The sequence below is a fragment of the Megalopta genalis genome, chromosome 6 (assembly GCF_051020955.1).
Source record: "Megalopta genalis isolate 19385.01 chromosome 6, iyMegGena1_principal, whole genome shotgun sequence".
NCBI classification, from domain to species: Eukaryota; Metazoa; Arthropoda; class Insecta; order Hymenoptera; family Halictidae; genus Megalopta; species Megalopta genalis.
This window is the reverse complement of record NC_135018.1, coordinates 10,488,452-10,509,892: the sequence shown is the minus strand read 5'-3', so window position 1 is coordinate 10,509,892 and position 21,441 is coordinate 10,488,452. Positions and strand designations below refer to the sequence as shown.

Here is a 21,441-nt window from a genome sequence, read left to right as displayed (position 1 = left end):
CTGAACCGTGCAACAAAATAATAGTCGCCGCAGCCACAGCTGATGTCCGCGTATCAGCCATGTTGCCTCTGATAAGAAAACTGTACGTGAAAAGGTAGTGTAAGTGGACTCGAAAGTGTCCCGGCTTGCAAGAACCGTGAAGGTAAAACGAGCGGCACGAACCATGGGATCGGTCGTGTGTATGGCGGCCCTTGGAGGTATATGTTGGGCAGCTATGCACTCTCTTATGCTTCTCGAACCACTGTGCTCCCCGAAGTTGTGTGTTACAGAAACGTTACGTTTCGGTTGTGTTACAGAAGAAGGACGTTGCGGCAACGTTACCCTTGCTCCTCCTCGGCGGCAGGACCCTGTTGCGCGATGCAGAACACGTCCGTGGTCGACATGGTGGCCCGCCAGTCAGCACTGTGCGCACACGATCACATATCGACGTCCTCGTCGGCGACGTTCCTCCAGGTACGAGAATTCTTCGTTGTCGACGCGGATTCGGTAGGTCCACGTGCGAACGCCAGCGAAATTTCGTGCACTAGTCACATACGTGGCTGCGTCGGCTGGCGCCCGTCAAGGCTACCGCCGACTGATGTATGCAGGATCAGGCAGACCGGTAGCGCAACAGGTTGTCCGTCCACGGATTTTCCACGAGTCGAACGGAAAACGGCGAAGAGCGACGCACGGCTGCGACCGACTCACTGCGGTCTCGTGTGGTATCACGCCGCACCTTCGCCGCCGTTCCCTCTACCTGTGCACGCACACCGTTTTCCATTTACCTGTCTTCAGCCGCGTGCGTGTACAGGCAAATCTCTCTGTGTGCGTACACCGGTCGTCGACGAGACGCGCGTTCCTTCTACCTGGCCCCCTTACGCACGCCGCCAACTTCTGTGCAGATATCGAGGATCATATAGCGTGCCGGCATTTCACGGGTGTGCGTTATTTCTGTTTCTGCGACCGTACGCACGCACCGCGCTTATGCCCCCCAATGATTTGTTCCCAGCTATTATTGTTACGTTACGTTCTACGTTAATGGCAAAACCATCAAGGAGAATGAGTGTGTACGAGACGATCGTCTTGCGGAGGTATTTTGTTGTTCCCTTGTTCGGTGAATCTTGGAGCTTGATGTTTGGCCCGTGAATAGTGGATGTTTCGCTACTGCAGAGTCCGCAGTGACTCCACATCCGTTTGTGTTTATAATGAATAGTTACAAAAGTATTGGTATCCGCGAGATCCATGACGTGTTCACGAGACAATTTCAGCGTATTGTTTATCGAAAAAGACGCCATACTCGTAATAGCTGTCTGCTCCAGTCTTACGTTGCAAGTCTGTGGTAATATCAGTAAGGTGGAGAGCTTCAATGACGTTCAATGTACGTCAGATATCTTTTATTGTGCTTTCGAAGCTCCGGGTTGTAGCTGGTTTCTTTGTATTGTAATTCTTGTTTATCAAAAACTGTCTCAGAATGCTCTCATCATCAAAAACTCGGAATGCTGTCTGGCGAGTTGTGTCATAAAATGAAAGGTTTCGCTGCAACTGTACTTCTGCATAATTAGTCTATTTAAATATATTAATCATATCGTTGTATGGTGTAGTGTTTCGCTTTCAGGGCTACTACTTATGACCAATTAAGCTATCCGGGTCGCCGACGATTTTCTCTCTCTAAATCCGTAGAACCTAAACGTAAACACACCATATACCTAAAAGTCGGCTCGATTTATCGCATACGTCGACTTATTTAAAATAATTATCGAGAATATGTTAACGAGAAACGATTTTAACCATTTTCATTTACTGAAATTTTTCCCTAATAAACCCTAACGGTAAGTAATCTTTACGAAAACTATCGATAAATCTCAGATATCAAATGTAATAGCAAAAGTTTATTATTATATTATATTATTATTATTATTATTATTATTATTATTATTATTATTATTATTATTATTATTATTATTATTATTATTATTATTATTATTATTATTATTATATTATTTAATTAATAATTTTACGGATACTTCATTCAAACTCATTGATCTTCTTATTGCACTCTAGTCAATGGACTCCAATTTGAATGGATCACCAAGAATATATGATGCGTTTGTAACGTTAGGCGGCAAATCTATGCTCTAGCTAGAGCCCTGCTACTCACGATCGAAGTTCAGATTGGACTGTTCAGTATAATATAGAACTGTCTCAACAGGTTCTTCGCAGTTCTGTATGGTTCAATGCGTAACGTTAACGCGCAGCAAGACCGTGTTGCACGACACACGACACGTGGCTCTCGCGTACTCTCGTTAACTCAGCTAGATACAGTGCACCTTTTATTTGCATATCGTCCTGTACACCGAGGACTTTTACGAAGATAAAACACTGACTTTTTTCTGAAATCAATCTCTCGCGTGTGTACTTTACTATCTCTTTAAGATGTTTTAAATAAAATATAAGAGTTATTATGATTTTGTGTAATAAAACTTCCCATGTTAAAGTTTTGGTTTGTAGTAACATATATATATATATATGTGTGTGTGTGTGTTTACCTCAATCTTTTGTAATTAAGTAGGACTTAAAATTTCAAGAATAGCAATGTTCTGCATAATAGCAATTCTGTCATTCTTTTATTGCAATTTAATTTTATAATTTACGACTTAAATATATTCAATAAATAGTCTGCTATTATATGCAACATAAAATAACGGGAGTGATGTTGCAAGAAAGTAACATCAAATTAGATATATTATTTAACTACAATTTGCCCTACCTATAATGGAATCTTTATTTACACTATCATTTAATGACAGAAAAAACTACCAGATAAAATTGTGTTATTCTATTGCGTATTAAATATTGCTGCGCTCCGATTTTTTAAAATGTTTCGAATATGGTGTATCCTCCTTTATCTTCTGGACGATAGAAAACAATGGAGAAACGTGACTGTAAGTACTACCTGGCAACACTGTCTCTAAGTGGTATCTTGAAGTCTTCGATTTACGATGCCCGATGCCAATAGAACCGACAAGAGTTTTGTCTCTGCAAGGATACTTTTTGGTATCACTCTCTCCGGGACCTGTTTTGTTTTCTTTTTCACTTATGTATGCCTATGTTTGTGCAGGAATGTATTACGTCTTGTAACAGTGCACGTTCGGATATGTTTCCGTTTACCTGTATCCGACTCGTACATATTCTACATATATGCATTTGTGTAATGATTTATACATTATCTACAGACTGTAGACTGGTGATGGTCACCGGGAGCTAAAGTACATGTTCGTGCTCAATTCATTGTCAATGACTACACGAAGAAACTTCAAAACATTACAAAAGCTATCTTATTCATCAGTTTTATATATCCTTCAATACAAAAACATTTTCAATTTTCATTATAACACGTTGTTTGCACGTAGCTTCTGCTTTCATTATTACACACCAAATGATATATCGATGACCATGAATCTAAAGGAAAACTCGAAGTAGATTTATGGTCGTGAAGAATTGCTTACCATCTTTTTCATATTAAGAACTGGGAACTTGGTACATATGTGGGAGGAATGCGAACCTGATTAATCATCGGGTAAAGATGTCTTCATTTTTGTTTGAAATGGTACACACGTTATCGCTAATAAGATATAAAAATAGATCTAACATTCGATTTATCTTCGTGACCCAGTTCATTAAGGCATCAGTGCGCTGCCGCCATTTTTGTATCACCGACAACGTCATCAACAATATGAAATTAAAATCATCTGTTGGTATTGTTTACCTAGTAGCTTAATAAAATTGTCACGAGTGGCGCCACCATCCAAGAAATTGTTTTATGTGTGGAGCACCCATCATTTTTATCATTAATTGTTGCGAACAAATATATGTATTGATGAAAAGTTATAATTGCAATTGCAACATGCAGGTTAGTATTAAAAGTATGGTTACTATATATTTAGGGTTGGCATGGGCAATCCAGAATTTTTAATTTTATCCAAACTGTATTTTTAATTTTATCCAACTGTACAAAAATTTGAACGTCAAAATTGAGACAAAACAAATGATTAATTTATAAAAATAAAAATGTACTATATATGTATTATTTTTAAATAAATTAGACCGTCTTTCAAAATATAATAATACGTAATAACATTACGTATATAATCTAATCTTATAATTATGCAAAAAACAAATTTTAAGTTAGAATATTTTATAGTTAGTTAGAGTGCGATAATTATCACTTAATAAATTTTGGGTTCTGAAGGCATTCTCAGTTTACATTACGTCCGTCATCGTGAGCCATACCATGCATGCCATTTACTATTTGTCTATATCACCGGCAAAACATGGACTTAACCTCAACACGTTTTAATGATTACGCTACATGTGATATGTGATTGATGCTGGATAATTTGTTTTTTAATCAATTAAAATGAAGTTTAAAACATACACGGGAATCACTTGGTCCTTACTGGAACTCACTGGTCTGCTCGAAGACGAAGAATCTCGTGTTTACTATGAGAAATCTAAAAAACATTTTGGTCTGCATCCATTCCATTTGACGAATTTAAATGCATCATTGAACGAGATATTAAGTTCGAATTTAAATTCTTACGATTCTGAGTACGTATTGAATTTACACAATTTTTGCTATAAATTTACGAATTTGTTATTTTCACTACAGTAACCTTTAAATATGAAAAAAGAAATACTCTGAATTTAACCACATCTTGTTTTTTAATAATGTTACTTTTTGTATTTATTGAAGATTAAAAGGGTTTCTGTTGGCATATCAAAACCCCAAATTATTAACACCATTGGGCGAAATATTTTATGATACATGTTTCATTCATATCGATGTGGAAGCAGAGTTTTATATATTTAGACCAGAAGTGGGATCTTCCATAAAAGGTAAAATGCTACATGCTACATTATTATGTCGCTTTAATTTGCACAATTCATTATTAACAGATATAGATTTATAGGAATTGTAAATAAGAAAGGTGTCGACCATATCGGAGTCCTTGTACATAAAGCATTCAATGTATCTATTCCAAAGCCAGATGATCAAGAAAACTGGTTGGGCGACAATCTTGAGATAGGTCAAGAAGTAAAATTTGTAGTAACTTTTCTTGATCTTAATAGTAAATTACCATTTATTCGTGGTAATTTAGATCCAGAGTAAGTAATAAAATATTAGGTGTACCGGAAAGTTCTGTCCGTTTAAGAAATGAAAGGAAATAATAGATTTTTCATAAATTTAGTAATATTTATTGTACAATATAATTTCCGTCGTTACTTATGACCTGTTGCCAGCGTGATGGCAATTTGTGAGCAACATTTTTCAAAAATATATGTCTCAAATGAATATGTGCATATCTATTGAAATTTGCAATGACGTTATCAGACAGAACTTCCCGGTATAATCTGTTCCTTTAATTAATTATTAAATTAATGTAAAGACATTATCAATTAAGATAAAATCAACTATTGTTTACGATTGTTTCAGCAATTATCTACAAGGATGTAGATTATTCAAAAAGGCAGTTCACCGTAAAAAGCAGCAAATTGATATAGGAAATTTGCATAGCGTTAAAGAGAAGAGGCAACACACATTCTTTGATTCAGAAATCAGTTCAGATGAGGATGCAGTACAAGTTAAAGAAGAAACTCCTACACAAAGCAGAAAAAAAAGGTCATCGTCTGAACAAGAAGAAGTGATTAAATATGATAAAGATAATGAAGATAATGAAGATGATGAAGATAAAAGATGTATTAAAAAAATTAAGAAATCTAGATCAAGAAAGAAATCGAAGGATTACAGTTCGCAAAGTAGTATAGATGAATATGCTGATGTAAAGACTAATAATTCACCATCAAGATTATCAAGAAGATTATCCAGTGTGGAACTTGAGGATGAATTTAAAAAGATTAAATCAGAGATTTCAACAAATATTAGTAACAACCAAATTAAGGAAGAAATTATATCAGAGAACGAAAGTAGATCAAAGAAAAGTTCTGCAAAACGAAAGAACTTAGATGAAACTGATAATTCGGCAAGCGATTTTGCTACGGATAAGGACATAAAGAGTTCCCATAAGAAAAGTTCCAAGAAACGAAAAGTATCGCACACAAATATTAATGAATCACTTACTAATATTAAAGTAGAGTCATTTAATAATCACTTTGTTAACGAGATTGATGATAAAGTAGAAGAATCACCTAGTAAGAAGAAACATAAGAAACTCAAAAATGTTAATAATTTTAAAGAAGAAGATTGTGCAGAAACTAGCTACAACATAGACGAAGAGAATGGAACTAGCGCAGACAAAAAGAAGCGGAAGAAACATTCGAAAAAAGGTATTCTAGATCTTAGTGAAGTCAAAGTGGAGCCTACATTCGAAAACGTTGTAATTAAAATAGAGGAATCTGACGATATAAATACTCACAATGAGATCATTGGAAAGCAAATAGATGATGTTCATATAGATCAATCAAAGAAACGAAATTTTAAAGATAACGAATTAAAAGTGCACAAAGTAAAAATAAAGAAGGAAAAATCTGTACCAAACACTGAATCAGATGTAGACCAACAGAAGTTAAAGGTACACAAAGTAAAAGTGAAGAAAGAAAAATCTGTAAAAAATCTTGTATCAGATGAAGACCATCAGGAGTTAAAGGTACACAAAATAAAAATAAAGAAGGAGAAATCTTTGCTAAACATTCTATCAGATGAAGACCAACAAGGGATAAATAGAGATAAAGTAGAGATAAAAGAGGAAAAATTCGTAGCAAGTACCGTAACGGATGAAATTCAAATCGATACATATAACCAATATGACAAGCAGGTAAAAAAGTACAATAAAAATTCACCAAATGAACAATTAAGTGTATCAGGAGGTGATGTTAACAAAGTTAAAGTAAAAATGGAAAAGTCAATTAATGACTAATGAAGTGAAACATTCGAGCATGTTTCATTCAATTTGCATACTAAGACACGTGTATATGTATACACACGCAGATGCATATAAGAATATTATATTTTATATTTCTGTGCACAAACTGGAATTGTAAATAGTATACATATATTGTCAATCAATTTTAGTAAATAATTCTTTTCTGAATATCGAATTCAATGTATAATTGCAGTCATATAGTGCTACAATGCATCTACATATACATAATGTATTATTTCGACGAATCAGAGTACAAATATGACTAATACTATGTAATTAAAATACTTTTGTAGCATACTATTTTAATTTCTATCATTTTTATATACATATACATACTTCCCTCATTAATTTGCTTCTTGAAGTTTCATTACTGTCATGTTAATTATGCCTTACTACAGATCACGTATAGAAGTTGACCTAGCGCCGTTAATGTATTTTTCTATTAAAGGTGAGCGGGACCCGAGCCTCTCCCTCTCTCTCTTTCTCTCTTGAGTCGTGCGGGACCCGTAAGCTTGTAACACCCGGGTAGTCGACATCGCTATAAGATCACGACTTCGATGTCGGGTACCCGATTTTCAGAACTCGACCCGAACCCAAAATGTCGGCACAAAAATGGGGCGCTAGATGCCTAGGATCCAATTACTATTGCCGTGTCGCATTTTTCGTTACAGATATTTCAGAAATATTTCTTTGTTGATAGCTACGCTACAATTTTTGTACGTTTGCTGTCGAGGGACAATCGAAACGTGTAATAATACAAGCACAGAACGTGCTTGACAGAATCTCTTTAATAAAGAAAGGGGTGTATAATAAATTGTTCTTCAGTGTTGCTGTATAAAATGCTTGAGTTTATCTAGAATATGTTAAGGTTTTTAAACGTAATGTATATGGAACCAGAAACAATTGAAGTTGAGAAATGTAAAAACATTTATTAGTACATACAAATACAGATTTACCACTTTACATCACAATTATTGCATGTCCTGTGATTTTAGAATCCATGGCAATTTTATTGTACAGTTAATTGCTGCAAACATAAAAGTTCAATAAAAATTGTGGAGAAATTCAACTTCAATTTCATTCTACTTTACAAGACACTTATACATATATGATTTTGTACTTAAGAATGTCGATACCATTTATATACATACAAGGTGGTGTAACATGATATGCTTCATATTAGTATTAGATTATATCCGATATATTAAGATTCAATTTCTTCCAAGATACAGTACATTCTACTTTTTACTTTTCTATATACCTTCCAAATTTTATTGTTTTTTGTAAGTTGAAGTTTAGCAAAATAATTGCAAGAAAATGGCCTGCACCAAACTATTTGCATTAATTTTCGTATTTACATTGTTCTGTGAGCACATTACAGAACAATCACTTTAATCTCTGGTAAATTAATAAACTTTATCTTGAAGAGCAGTTGTCCTGACTTCTGTAAATTTTTTTATAATATACAATACTACTTTTAGTAGCAACATATATTCTCAGATATAAATGAAATATATTTTTCCAACACAAATGATATTCTAATTTAGTTTAAAAGTAGCTTTTAAAGCACTTTATCACTAATATATACATAAAAAAATGATGGACTTTAACACTCATAATTCACTCCATCAACATATTTTTATAATAAGAGTTATTTATTTACTTCGAATAGCATACCATGAAAAATTCTATATAAAAACAATTATGACTATCAAGAATTCTCCTACAATCATTAGTGTTGTGATAATATATGTATATTTATTTACATATACACGCTTTATGTACATTACTTGTATGTAGCATATATAAAATTACTTTTCCAAATTATTAAACTGCATGATCAAGTGGCTTCATTTTTTTTCAAAAGAATGCCATTTTACAATAGTGAAATTAGTAAAGAAATAGTGATACAAACAGTTCTATTGGAATGTTTATACAGAATGCATAAAAGTCTGCGTTGATGAATGCATAAAAGTCTGAGTCCTTCATGATCAATAATAACAACAATTTTACAAGGCTTATTTGTAGGTTGTGGATTTTATGCATTCCTTGCATATGCAGACGTGTAAATTACAAGAAAACATTATTTAAATTTTATTTGGAACTTTCAACATTTTTCGGTTTAATACATTTCCGCAGTCTATGTACACAGTAGCATCTATAAATAAACATGGCGACCAAGTAACAATGTTAAGCTATATAGGACATTTTGAATTTTTTTCAATCTTTTAGTAATCTGTACAGATATATTAGGGGGACCGGAAAGTAATGTCGTTTCTGCGCATATTTATCTGTTTGAATTTAATGTAACGACATAACTTTCCGGTCCCCCTAATATATAGTAAAGCTCATTGACATAAAATAAAATGTATAAATCTTTTATCTGTTGTTTAAATTTTTTTGGGTGAAGATTGAAATTTCTTAAATGGCACTGTATACTATTGAGCACTTCCAGCCATTGCTAGAGTGGAGCGTCCAAGAAAATTGTGGATGAAACTACACGAATGAATGGTGACATATCATTCACATAAATAGGTAATGAAATTTTCATTATTTTTCATAATCATATTTTTGATATCATTCTTCAGTCATTTTATAGCTTCAAAAATATTTAACTGTAACACATCTAGCCTTTTATCCCATATTGTACTACATATTTCCAAAAAATTATTCATGTGAGTTAGATGACCATGTTGTACAGAGTTGTAAAGAGTAGAAGTCACAGCTGCAAGAGGTTGTAGCATGGCAGAAAACGTACATGGCAATGTATGTGTCTTCATCCAACTGTGTAAATGCAGTAAAACCAATTTTAATAATTCTGTGTTCTCATAATAATTAAATTTGCAGAGAATCTTCTAGATTCTACATGTTTCTCTATACAGCTTCCAAACTCTAACTGAGTTGCATTTTGGAAAGTAATCTCAACCTGTCTACTGGTAAAAAATGGCACTATTTGATCCATCTCCTAAAGAAGTGTCCTCTATGCATATAGAAATTCAACTTGAGTTCTACTGTTGCTTTCTTTGGTATCCTATAAGTCTCAACATTGTTTTGTGACCAGTTTTATCACAAGATATCCTGTTATCATAGCATTCTGTCACTTAACAATCCATCACAGTACGCCGATGGCATCAATTGTGCTCTACTCACTAAGGTCGACAATAAGATTATGTCACTCGATCGTTGACACCATCTTGAGCTCTTAAAATAATGTATGGCATTCTTACTGTCAATCCTTATGATATAATTAGGTACGCACAGCGTTTTATCACGCATCCTATGAAATACATATGTACACATAATTAATCTGTCACCAATTAGCGTGTAACTGTGTCAGCTGGTACATCACCTGCCTGTACTTTACAATACAACACATATACATTTATAACTAGTAAAATATCTTTAGGATATATATATATACAGTGTTAGCTTAGATCTTCGCTTCAGAAAACCATTGATGCACAACAATTATGCATATAGCTGCTCACAGAAGTATTATAATGCTTCTAATCTTTTATAAATCGTTCTTCAATAAATTGTACAATTTAATTTCAAATTATCCAAATTAGATCGCAATTAAAACAATATAAATCTTCTATGTGTAGGATGTACAAAATTGCAAACAAATTAGTTTGAATCAATGTTAAGATTGTACAATGTAAAATAAATGTTATTAATAAGTTTGAGGTATCAAATGGAAGTACTATGGCATTATGTTCCCTTAAAAGTTGTAAAAAACTGTACTAATGATTTTAGGTCGCAAAAATATAAAAAGTACAATTACAGATTATAGGCATTTAAATACTTCAGAGATCAACTGGATATACAGAGTGATTCAAAAACATTCTATAAAGATTGTGATTACAGATTTTTTGTGTTTATAATATAAAAATATAAATGAATGACAATAGTTATGGCGCAGTCATGGTTCAAGTTTTATAGTTGATTTAATAACAAATTTTCTAAATATAATATTATATATGACAATAAGTATCAAGAAATCTTTTCTCACTTTAACTGAAAAGAAACAAATATAATACATATTAGTAACATTGGATTTCTCAGTGTTCTATTCCTTTTGAATTATCCTGTACATACAAATATCCACATAATCCAATGAACTAAACAGAGCAATTTATTAACAATGTAACTATGATACAACATCAATGATTCTTTTAAAAGCTGAAATCTTGGTTACGCTAACTGTTCTTTAATAATCTAGTATAATTACAACATTGTTTTTATCAATCTGCGTTACCATTCAAACATTAACTCATTGTGAGTGAGAAATTTTATAATAAATCAATTGATTTAATCTTTGTAATGGAAAACTAATGAAAAAATTATAACAACTGGTAATTAATGTATACTATAATATTGGATTTAAAGGTTACAATAATTTGGCATTCTCGAAAATGAGTTAAAATTAAGGTGATATACTGAAATACAAATTTTCGTGTTCTTCAATGAAGCAGAGAATTTTGTGCATTTCTGACATTGACACTCAAATCTGTAAATAAATCACTATTGTTGTAGAGTGCTTTATCACTACAACATGTATTAATAGCCGTATGGTCGACGTGAGTCTTCGTAGACCCAAAATACATTGCAAAACTATTTCTATCTTCCAATTCTTTGCAGTGTAAATATCATAATTAAAAAAATATTGGTCTGGAAGGATGTACACTCGCCTTATTCTTTTCAAACAATAACTTTCTTAAAATTGGTCCAAATGATTTGAAATTTTTTTAGATGATAGAGGGACTAGTTTATTAGATAACGACTATAATACTTTTCTTTAATTTTGCTATTACTTGGAATGACAGAAATATAAAAACTCATGTTTTTTAACATTTTTATTTGAGCCTATAAAATGTGTGTTGTAGATTGGTAACTTATATCGATTAACACAAAGCCAAGCTCCAAGTGTTGAAAGATTTTAAAATTATTAGAGAGCAGATTTCTGAGTTATTAGTCGAAAAATTGGGACAAAACTGTGATTCTTGGATCTTTAATCGTTTACAGCTTATATCAAGGTCAACTGTTTCGATAAAATTTTCAGTATGCATATAAGTTATCAGGATCTACAAAACGCATTTTTAAAATTTTTATCATAGGCTCGAATAAAAAAAGTTGAAAAAACATCATTTTTTAATATTTTTATCAATTGCAACGATAAAAAAGTTTGTTTACTTATTTTCTAATAAACTAGTCGAATTAATATCTCAAAGAAATTTAAGTCATTTGGATCAATTTAAAAAAATTATTCCATTTGAAAAACTATCAACGTACTTTCAGCAGCGAGCGTATAAGTTTTTTCAGCTGCCTAGAAATTTGTTTGCAATGTTACAGTTTTTCGATGTACGTATATGAGATAATTGTTAATGACATCACTCTGCACATCGTTCTTACGGAAAACGAAATTAAGATTTATGGGTTACAGTGAAATACAGATTGAGGTAGGAGACCTGTCGTGTTTACAGAAAGGTCTTGAGCGATAATTGACACCTCTGAACAAACGATTTAACTACCTAATGAAATCAACTATAATTAAGATAAAAATACGTTTAAGGAAGCAAACCTTATAATAATTTTGTACACGATATTCAAAAGATACTAGCCCTGGTAAACAGTACACAATCAATTGTTTTATCATGATCCCTGTAGAAACTACTTACTGTACTAAATAAAATAGAAATTAATATTAAGAGAGAAAAATATAGTCCTATGATCATTAAAACAATAAGCAGAAGAATAGATCGTATCCGAATAAAATGTTAACACAGTAAAGAATATTTTGTTTCTTATTTAATTCAATTGGTTGTAAAAATTATAGAAAATTATATAAGAATTTTTTCACTTTGTGGATAAACATAAATATTCATATTTATAATATTTTATTCGAATTCGGATTAGATTGTTATCTCTTTCTTTCAATGCAGGTGAAGATGTGGGAACAATTTTTAATACTGATATTTTCTTTGTTTGATCAAATACTTTTTACCAGGGATAGATTACCTTTCCATATTCAAAACAAATACAGACATTTGCCAACTGTCTGCATCTATTTAACACTGGAACAACTACACAGAATAAAATGACCAATTCCAAATTTCTTATTTCACACTGTGAATTTTATGCAGTTATAACAAGAATGAGTAGATAAAATTTAAAAGAGCAGAAACACATAAAAAGAAGCAGAGGGAATTGTATCTGCCTTTTTCCCCTTGTAATTAAAAAACTGTTGTTTTACGTAAAGATCATTACATGAAGATCGTTTATAACTGTTGAAATGGTAAAGGTTCTCTTGTTGGAGTTTATTAAATAAACCAATTTACTACTGTTGGTTCCAGTGTTAATATCCTTTTGTTTTCACAGAAACTATATTTGTTCATCGAACAAAACACTTCACTGCGAACATAATTTTAAAACAGCACCATCGTAGCACCAAGTACACTCGAAGAAACAAGGTCAAAGGAAGCCATTTGGTCACACACCAGTTTCCAGGAAGTGTGAACATCGCCACAATAAATGCTCACAGCTAATTTGGTCCTAGCTCGATCCTATGTATATGTACATATGGCTTTAGTTCACTGTTCATGCCTGGAATTGGAATGTACTATGGGAGTGGCCAAGGTAAACCAGAAAAATCCACTGGGCCACCTAAACCAGCGTCAGCTTCTAGGAGACTCATAATCACTGCCATCGCTGCCTCATCATTGCCATCCGAAGGAACTGGATTCGGTGATTCATTTATAGTTGTGCCACCGATCATGTCCATCATGTCTTCGTCTGGTGAGGCTCCTGCAAGGAAGGAAATGTTACGTTATGCAATACAGTTGTTAACTTGACAATGTAATATAGCTTGACGAAGCAGAGTAGATGGTTTTAGAGAAGAATGTTTAGGATGAGAAAGGAAAAGCTAATTGTAAGGTGAGAGGAGATTATGTGAGTAACTGTTTTAAAACCATTTACTCTGATATGTCAAATAATATTGTTTCTAATCCTTGGACAAAATATAGCTTCCAGAATTTTATTCTTCAAATCATTATTAGAATCAGTGTATTGTAACAAGGAGACATTGTTGAACATATATTTAATTGAAGATTTTGTTAGTTGAGGTACATACTACTGTTGGTTATAAATATTTGATTCTGCATACAAAGCATTTTTTTCAGTACAAATGTAACATATTAATGTAAAATGCAAATGCAGAATTAGAAAATTCAATTGATTCGAGAAAACTAAATTACTTTTAGGTGTTTGGAATACTTTCCAACAGCCTTTCATTTTTGTAATACTTTGTCATGCTGATAAAAACGATACTTAAAGGAATTAAAATAGCAAAATCTAAAATTTGAAAAGCTTCAATTAAAAGTGAGGTATTAGTTTGACAATGTTTCCTTGCTTTTTAATATATTTCCCTATTAATTGTATACAGGAGGTTAACTTTATAATATGTCACACCTTGTCCAAGGTCCATATTAAGACTACTTTAAACGTTAATGCTCTAACAAACCAGAATTGTATTGTGGACTTGATTACTAGATGTTCAATCCTTTGGATGATCAGTCTAAGTTCGAAAGGTTTACTATCTATGTTATGCCAAAAACAGAGTGTGCAATATTGCATTATTTGTAGAAAATAGTGTAGTCTATGTAAAAATGAATATAATAGGAGAAGAAAACAATGTGTTGTCTTGGCTGTTCAATGAATGTGAAGATCGAAAGGAATCATGTAAACTATTATGACAGAATATTCTGAATTTAGGAGATGAAAATGATAAATGTCAGAAAATTTCTTCTTATTTCCTCGAATCAGTGCTCAATTTTCTTATTCTCTATTTTATAAATAAACAAAAATTCTGATTTTTATGTTAGTATTTTATTTAGAACATCTATTTTATCTCCGTGTTCTTGATTATTAAGCAGAACATTTTTTAAATCACTATGCGAACAATTTTCTCAATAGACGCTTAGTTTACTGGATCAAATACTTTTTACCAGGAGTAATATTTACAATAGCAAAATTCATTCGCCCTTGTTAGCTCATAGAGAGAACAAAGAATTGCGTCAGGTTTGGGAAAACTTGAGAAAACAGTTCGTAAGCAGCTGGCGAACTACTTGCAGACAGTTCGCGAGCTGGTCGCCACCGAAAACATCGGCATGTTTGCATTGGAGCTCGCGAACAGTTATAAGCTTGTTCGCTTTGACTTTATGGTCAGTTACAAACGCGTCCAAATACACTCCGAGCTCGCGAGCAGTCCCTTTGATGTACCGCTTCCCGAACAAACAGTGTTTGCTGTTCGCTGAGGAACTCGCTGCTCGCTGTTCACTTTTCGCGGGTGTCCACACTGCTAGCGAACTGTTCGCGAACAACAGTGTGGACCCGGTATAAAATTTCCTTCGAGCAACCAAATCGTTTTTCTTTTTTCGTAAATCCGGCGATCGCACTACACACCAAGAAACGACTCCTTAGAGACAGTAATAGCTATGACCTTGGTCGTTCGCGATGCTGTTCAGCTGCAAGTTGTTTGCTATGTGGTTGTAAGTTGGTGTTGGATTGCTGCTACTGTTACTGCTACTTCTAGTTACTTGCGCCACATCCTGAAATCTCTCGGGCGATGCTGTCGTAGTTATCTGTGGCTTAAAAGAATAACTCATTATTAGAAGACAGACAAAAATTATGAATAGATTAAGAGTCTCCTAAGTGTGAAGAGTCTACGGAATTGAATTATTCGATTATTACTTTGATCAGTTTTAGAATCACTTGTAAGAAGATCACGTGTAAGATCAGAGGAGATTATTTTTATAGTTTAATAAGGGTGTAGGTGAAAAATGAGCTTGAGCAAAATTTAATTGGTATTGGCAGAAAGGATAATTAATACGTATGTAACTACCTCGGTGTTCATCAGAGATGGCTCTGGTCCTGGGCCAGGACTGCTGCCAGAAGAAGAGTCATCCCCGCGCCTTTGAAGATCCAGAACCTCTTCCGCTATTTGTCGTCCAATTTTACTTACCTCTATGTGACTTGAGATCAATCTTTCTAATCCACCATTACCTGGAAGAAACGAGATCTGTAAATAAGTTTGATAGAATTTTTGCAAGAATTAAAAGTGGGCGATTATTAATCTCGGATCATATTTTTCATTCAAATCGATGCCGTTTTTATAGATAATAAATGAATAAGAAGTAATCGATCACAGATAAAAGAACGTCTCTATGATAAAGTGCTTACTTTGCGTGAAATAGTCATAATTTCCTTGAACGCTGGAGTCCTCAGACCTGGTTCCACTATTTGTGGCTGATCGAGAGTCACAGCTGTATATAATAATTATATTGAATATAAATTCCATGAATAATTATATTTTGTACACTAAGTAAGTTATTCATACTTACGAAGCAACTGAATTCTTAGCTATAAGATATTCGATGTCTTTGGTCCACGGATTTCGGAAAGATTTCCACTCGGACTGTAGCCTTACGAAGCTCGCACCCTTGGTTCTGAACCTGTATATCTATAACAAAGAAATTTGTAGCTAGTTATGTTTGTAACTTGCTTCCTAACTTTCTCAGTTCTAGACATTAGTACTTCCGAGTTAACATTGTTAGAAAATGTGTAGGATTTACATTTCTATCTATACTCGTGCATTAATATTACAGCAAAGCACATTATACTCATATTTAAATTTTTGTTTTGGAAATTAGTTAGTATAAGAAAGATGCAATAGCTTAATCATTAAATATTACTCAAAGATATTATAATTATCGATGAACTTTTATAAAAAAGTTAAGAGGAGATAGAATTTGAGATTTTCTATTAGTGGATTTAGTTATTTAAAAATGAGACTCGAATAAGTACTTGTCTAAAGCTTTAATAAATTACAAATACATGTATCTGCAACGTATTAATAATGCATGTTTTAATGAGAATGGATGACAATAAGAATATCATTTTTTTGCTTATCAAATTGTGCAATTCAATTCATAACAGTCGCACTTTACAATCAAAGTATATTTATTTAAGCACTCATAAAATTCTGAAGAAAATGATTAACAGAGGAAATAAATGTCTATGTAATACCTGTTATTGAATGCTAAATTGATGAATACGAAAATTTTTATAAATAACAACAGCTCGTCAATTCTTTTTGAGTAGATGCATCTACAATTTGCTTACTTCAAATCTTCCTTAGAAATTATAATGCTATTCTGTTCTGGTAAATGCACCTTTGCAATTCAAAGACATAGAAAATTCTCTTCTTCTCTCATTTTGCATGTATTCGCGCATTTATAGTGTACACAGTTGCTTTATACATGGTACATATATATGTAGGAGGTTCGGTGAAAATTATTGTTCTATAGTTAAATACCCTTTAATATGTGCACAGAGTGAAACTTACTTGCGTGGTGACGCATTCTGAGGCCTGAAGAGCAGCTTTATGAGATTCCGCGAGATGAGGAATATCGTCGTGGTGATAATATTCGTACATACTTGTACCTAGCAATTCTTGCGGTAGGAAACCCAGAACCAATGTTGCCCTGGAAATATGTTATATTATTAAATAATAGTTAGATTATTCAACTGCAATCATTTAAATACACTAGTTACTTTATAGAAAACTTTTGATAAACTAAGATGTGGTTTTCTTTTAAATTGGCTTTTTCTTTATGGAAACCTATAAAGATATAGTATACTATATCTTTATAGGTTTCAATATATACATATATATGACTTGAAATTAATATATAATATATAATATATAATATATAATATATAATATATAATATATAATATATAATATATGATATATATGTTCCATATAACATTTTATTTTAGGCTCTGTTTTCGAGATGTGGAAGCTCACAGAATGACAAGAAGTAGAATTGGTAGACCATGATCAGACACACCAGTTGATTCCTATTCTATAGAATTATTTTTAAAACTCATTTTTCCTAAAAACGAAGCCTTAATTGTTGATTCTAGATTTTCGTTTTATTTTTTTAAGTTAAAATCATCCCCGAAAGGGATGCCAGTTTGCTGATCATCCTGTCGTGTATAGATTGTACTTTCATAATATACTTTTTATATCAAATTGAACATTGATACTACGTTGCAACTCTTTACAAGGAAATAGCGGTTTACGCCACTCATTGGGAATTCGATTACAAGAATTGGAAATTACATAATAGCAGTGATGATTGCAACACTACTTATGAGAGTAATGACAAGGCGGAGGTCATTAATAGATGTTGTGTAATAACTTGCAATTAACATAGTCGGTGCAAATGTTAAATTATACTACGAAAAAAAAAGTCCACGTTCGAAGAAGAAAATAACTGAAATCTAAAATAATATAATATATATATAATTCTTTCACTGTGTGTGCGTGTGTGCCTAGTCAGTAATACAGAAAATAAGTGAAAACATGTTCCAAAAACTACAAATAAATTGAGATGTACGATTAAAATGTAATAATTTATATTCGACATAAATCATAATGCTTTTTGAAAATGGTTTCCGCACATGTACGACATTGCACGTTGTTAAATGGGTAAGGAGCTGCAGTCTATTATGGTGGAGAATAAATTAATCTAGGCATTCATGATTTGACAAGAAAAAGATCAGCTTATAAATGATGTGTGACTAAATGAGATGGAACGACAGAAGGAAAGGAGAACCCGAATGCATTAATCAACACTAGACAACGAACGCTATGTATGGATGTCGTAACATTATGTATGTAGAGCACGCGACTATGAAGTTCGAATCGCAAAGCGAGCATTTCCTTCGTTGTTTTGTTAATAAATTAGTTCTAGGTACAAGTAAAACGAACAATCCGAATGTTACGATACCATGTACCTTCTCTGCATTTGTCATGTATAAGGACAATCATTAATATGTTGAACAGCAAGCGAAAGAATTAAACGATATCAAAGTAACCAAGCAGAACTTAAAAAGCTAAGATTACTATTATCAATTATTTTTTCAATCTTCTTTACTATGCGCGATCTGTGAAGTATGCACGGAACAGGAGCGACCGTGTTAAAGTACGCGTAACTATATGATATACTTGAAGCAAATCATAGAGTTTGTGCGAATACTGACCTTTGGTCGACGAAAAGAAATTTTCCATCCATCGCGTGTCGCGAGACAAACTTGATAGGCCTCAATCGTGGCTTCTTCGGCAATGATGTAGATATCGTCGACTGTAATCGGCCGACTGCTACCAAACACGACAAATTGCACGCGTCCCCGTCGCCATCGCCTTCGGCTTCCTCAAGATCAATTTTCGCAGGTGCCCACGATTTTAAATACCCGGTGCACTGGATTACGCAGTATTTCCAATCTGCAAACGAAACTTGTCCTTTGTTTACGTTGTCCATAACGAATAAAAACTATTAGGGGAACCGGAAAGTAATGTCGTTTCTGCGCATATTTCTCTGTTTGAATTTAATGTAAACAAACGACACAACTTTCCGGCCCCCCTAATACTTTAGTAAGATTAACTTTCTGTCATGGAGGAAATTGTGTTTTCTACCGATACTTTTATACATTCTTGACAAAAATAATAGAATAATTGTAAAATTAATAACAATTCTGCGACGTGAACTTATTAAATCTGCACAATGTTTTCGCGTCCGCGTAAAACAGATAAAAACGATCTTCGAAATAAGTTTAAAATATCAGGCTGTTGAACAAATAGCAATCTTTTGAAATGAAAAATGCGAGGGCGCGTAGTCAAGTTCTCTGTCAAAAGAATTCGTATACCGCCGATTCTCTTTCTCGCCATTCCTGAGATATTTATTCTCTATCCCCGTGATTTCTCAGATCCCGAAGCGAATCTTTTGCCGCTTGATTCGTCAAACACGAAAACTGGACCGACGAAAGACCCTTCTCCTTCCTCCTTTTAGAAAGTATTTTTTACAAATAAAAAGGTCTTTTGTTCCCGCTTTTGTCCGCGCCTCTCGCCCAACAATTCGATATTTAATATTCGATATTTCTCAAGTACAGATACTTACAATTAAGTGTTATACAAAGTATTATACAATAGAAATAAGTGGAAGATTTTTGGAACAAGGATGATGATTGAAAACCTACAATACGATTATTTTTAGAAATGATTGATAGAACACTCACCGATATTCTGCTGCTTTTTCCGACGATGACACCCGCTGGTAGTGTCAGCTTCTTCTTTCACCTGTAAATCACTGCAGCGAGCACTTTCCACTTTTCGCTTCATTCTACAGAAAAAGGATCGCCGCGCACCTGGACAGAGTCTTGAAACGCCTTGGGGCACATCTGTCTTTACTGGTAACATTGCTGAAACAATAAGGAGTAATCTCTTACATTTTGAAAAATATTTAAAATGTTTTTCTTTATTTCTACCTATTTATCTTGAATAGCTTGCAGATCATTTTGGCTTGGTTTTCTAATTCAAATGATTGACAATCAAAAAGTATTCTCTCTTACTTTATATCTAACAAAATATCAAGAATCGCATTAAGTCATGCGAAATTCGAATTTAAATTCGGCCATACTTAAAGCTTAACGTTTCGGATCTGATAGCCAAACTATTGGGGTCGTCTTCTTTGAAATGTTATAAGTTATATTACTTTCTTTTATTTGTCGTATGCACTACTTACTTACTCTGTACTTATACTGATTTCCTTACGGATTACAAGTGAATAATACAATATTGCTATGTAAACAATGCGTTATATGCTTCATTATAATATGTGTTTTTAATTCAATAAATCGTACATTTATTAACCCACTGTTTATTGTGCCGGTGTCACGGCGAGCAAGACCGGAGAGAACCACAAAAATATGTTTAGTAAAATATCAGTTTGAGTCATAAATGACTCCGGCACAGGTGGCTGCGTTTCAGTAGTCGGAAGATTAAAACATTAAAGATTTAACCTTTTAGGTACGGCTGAATTCTGCGCGAGGCTATTTCTCTGGACGGCAGAGTCTGATGTGTATTGTACAGAGTCTGATACTGTATATACAGGGTGTCCCAAAAATGTTTCGCAATCCGGAAGTGGCGGGTTGCTCAGGCCATTTGAAGCAACTTTTTCCTTTACAAAAATTTTCTCCGAGGCACGGTTAACGAGTTATTAACGAAAAACAGTGACCAATGAGAGGCGAGCTCAGCTGGTGCGAGGTGGCCGAGCCAACAGCGCCAGCGGTCGAGCGGTCGAATCCCAACTCATCTGGCGTGAGTCGGCCGAGACAACGGCGCCAGCGGTCGAGCGGTCGAATCCCAGCTCAGCTGCCGCGAGGCGGCCGAGCCAGCGGCGCCAGCGGTCGAGGCGGTCGAATCCCAGCTCAGCTGGCGCGAGGCGATCGAGTCAATGAGCGGAACTGGGCTTTGTGCGCTGGTTGGCTGGGCCGCCTCGCGTTAGCCGTACTCGATTCTTATTGGTCACTGTTTTTCGTTAATAACTCGTTAACGGTGCCTCGGGGAAAATTTTTGTAAAGGAAGAAGTTGCTTCAAATGATCCGAGGAACCCGCCAT

The 21,441-nt window shown here is 33.8% G+C and overlaps 3 protein-coding genes and 1 long non-coding RNA gene across 10 annotated transcripts in view; 2 read left to right on the top strand and 2 right to left on the bottom strand.

Moving 5' to 3' along the window:
• The window catches only part of LOC117227629 (uncharacterized), a 54,900-nt gene extending 53,899 nt beyond the window's left edge, over window positions 1-1,001 (bottom strand). Inside the window, exon 1 of one of the 2 annotated variants that reach the window (XM_076523321.1) lies at window positions 322-1,001. In XM_076523321.1, coding sequence (XP_076379436.1) covers window positions 322-383 — 62 coding nt within the window. In that variant the 5' untranslated portion in view covers window positions 384-1,001. The remainder of the gene's footprint in view (window positions 1-321) is intronic. The other variant, XM_076523322.1, reaches the window with a different exon arrangement.
• On the top strand, window positions 66-1,757 carry LOC117227630 (uncharacterized). The gene is made up of 2 exons (XR_004492113.2): window positions 66-197; window positions 297-1,757. It is a non-coding gene; the product is annotated as an uncharacterized LOC117227630 (long non-coding RNA).
• A 2,021-nt stretch (window positions 1,758-3,778) lies between these two features.
• Polr1F (RNA polymerase I subunit F) lies at window positions 3,779-7,220 on the top strand. The gene is made up of 5 exons (XM_033483064.2): window positions 3,779-3,889; window positions 4,229-4,587; window positions 4,733-4,875; window positions 4,950-5,145; window positions 5,474-7,220. The coding sequence occupies exons 2-5, from the start codon at window positions 4,397-4,399 to the stop codon at window positions 6,912-6,914; spliced, it is 1,971 nt and encodes a 656-aa protein (XP_033338955.2). The 5' UTR covers window positions 3,779-3,889; window positions 4,229-4,396; the 3' UTR covers window positions 6,915-7,220.
• Window positions 7,221-7,823: 603 nt separating this feature from the next.
• cyc (basic helix-loop-helix ARNT-like protein cyc) overlaps window positions 7,824-21,441 on the bottom strand; it is a 75,413-nt gene continuing 61,795 nt past the window's right edge. For 4 of the 6 annotated variants that reach the window (XM_076523324.1, XM_033483056.2, XM_033483059.2 and 1 more), the window contains 8 exons: window positions 20,061-20,243; window positions 19,029-19,269; window positions 17,323-17,461; window positions 16,319-16,437; window positions 16,158-16,240; window positions 15,820-15,980; window positions 15,418-15,565; window positions 7,824-13,724 (listed from right to left, as the gene is read on the bottom strand). In XM_076523324.1, the coding sequence (XP_076379439.1) occupies window positions 13,540-13,724; window positions 15,418-15,565; window positions 15,820-15,980; window positions 16,158-16,240; window positions 16,319-16,437; window positions 17,323-17,461; window positions 19,029-19,269; window positions 20,061-20,243 (1,259 nt within the window). In that variant the 3' untranslated portion in view covers window positions 7,824-13,539. Of the gene's footprint in view, window positions 13,725-15,380; window positions 15,566-15,819; window positions 15,981-16,157; window positions 16,241-16,318; window positions 16,438-17,322; window positions 17,462-19,028; window positions 19,270-20,060; window positions 20,244-21,441 lie in introns of all 6 variants that reach the window. The other 2 variants (XM_033483057.2, XM_033483060.2) reach the window with 2 other exon arrangements.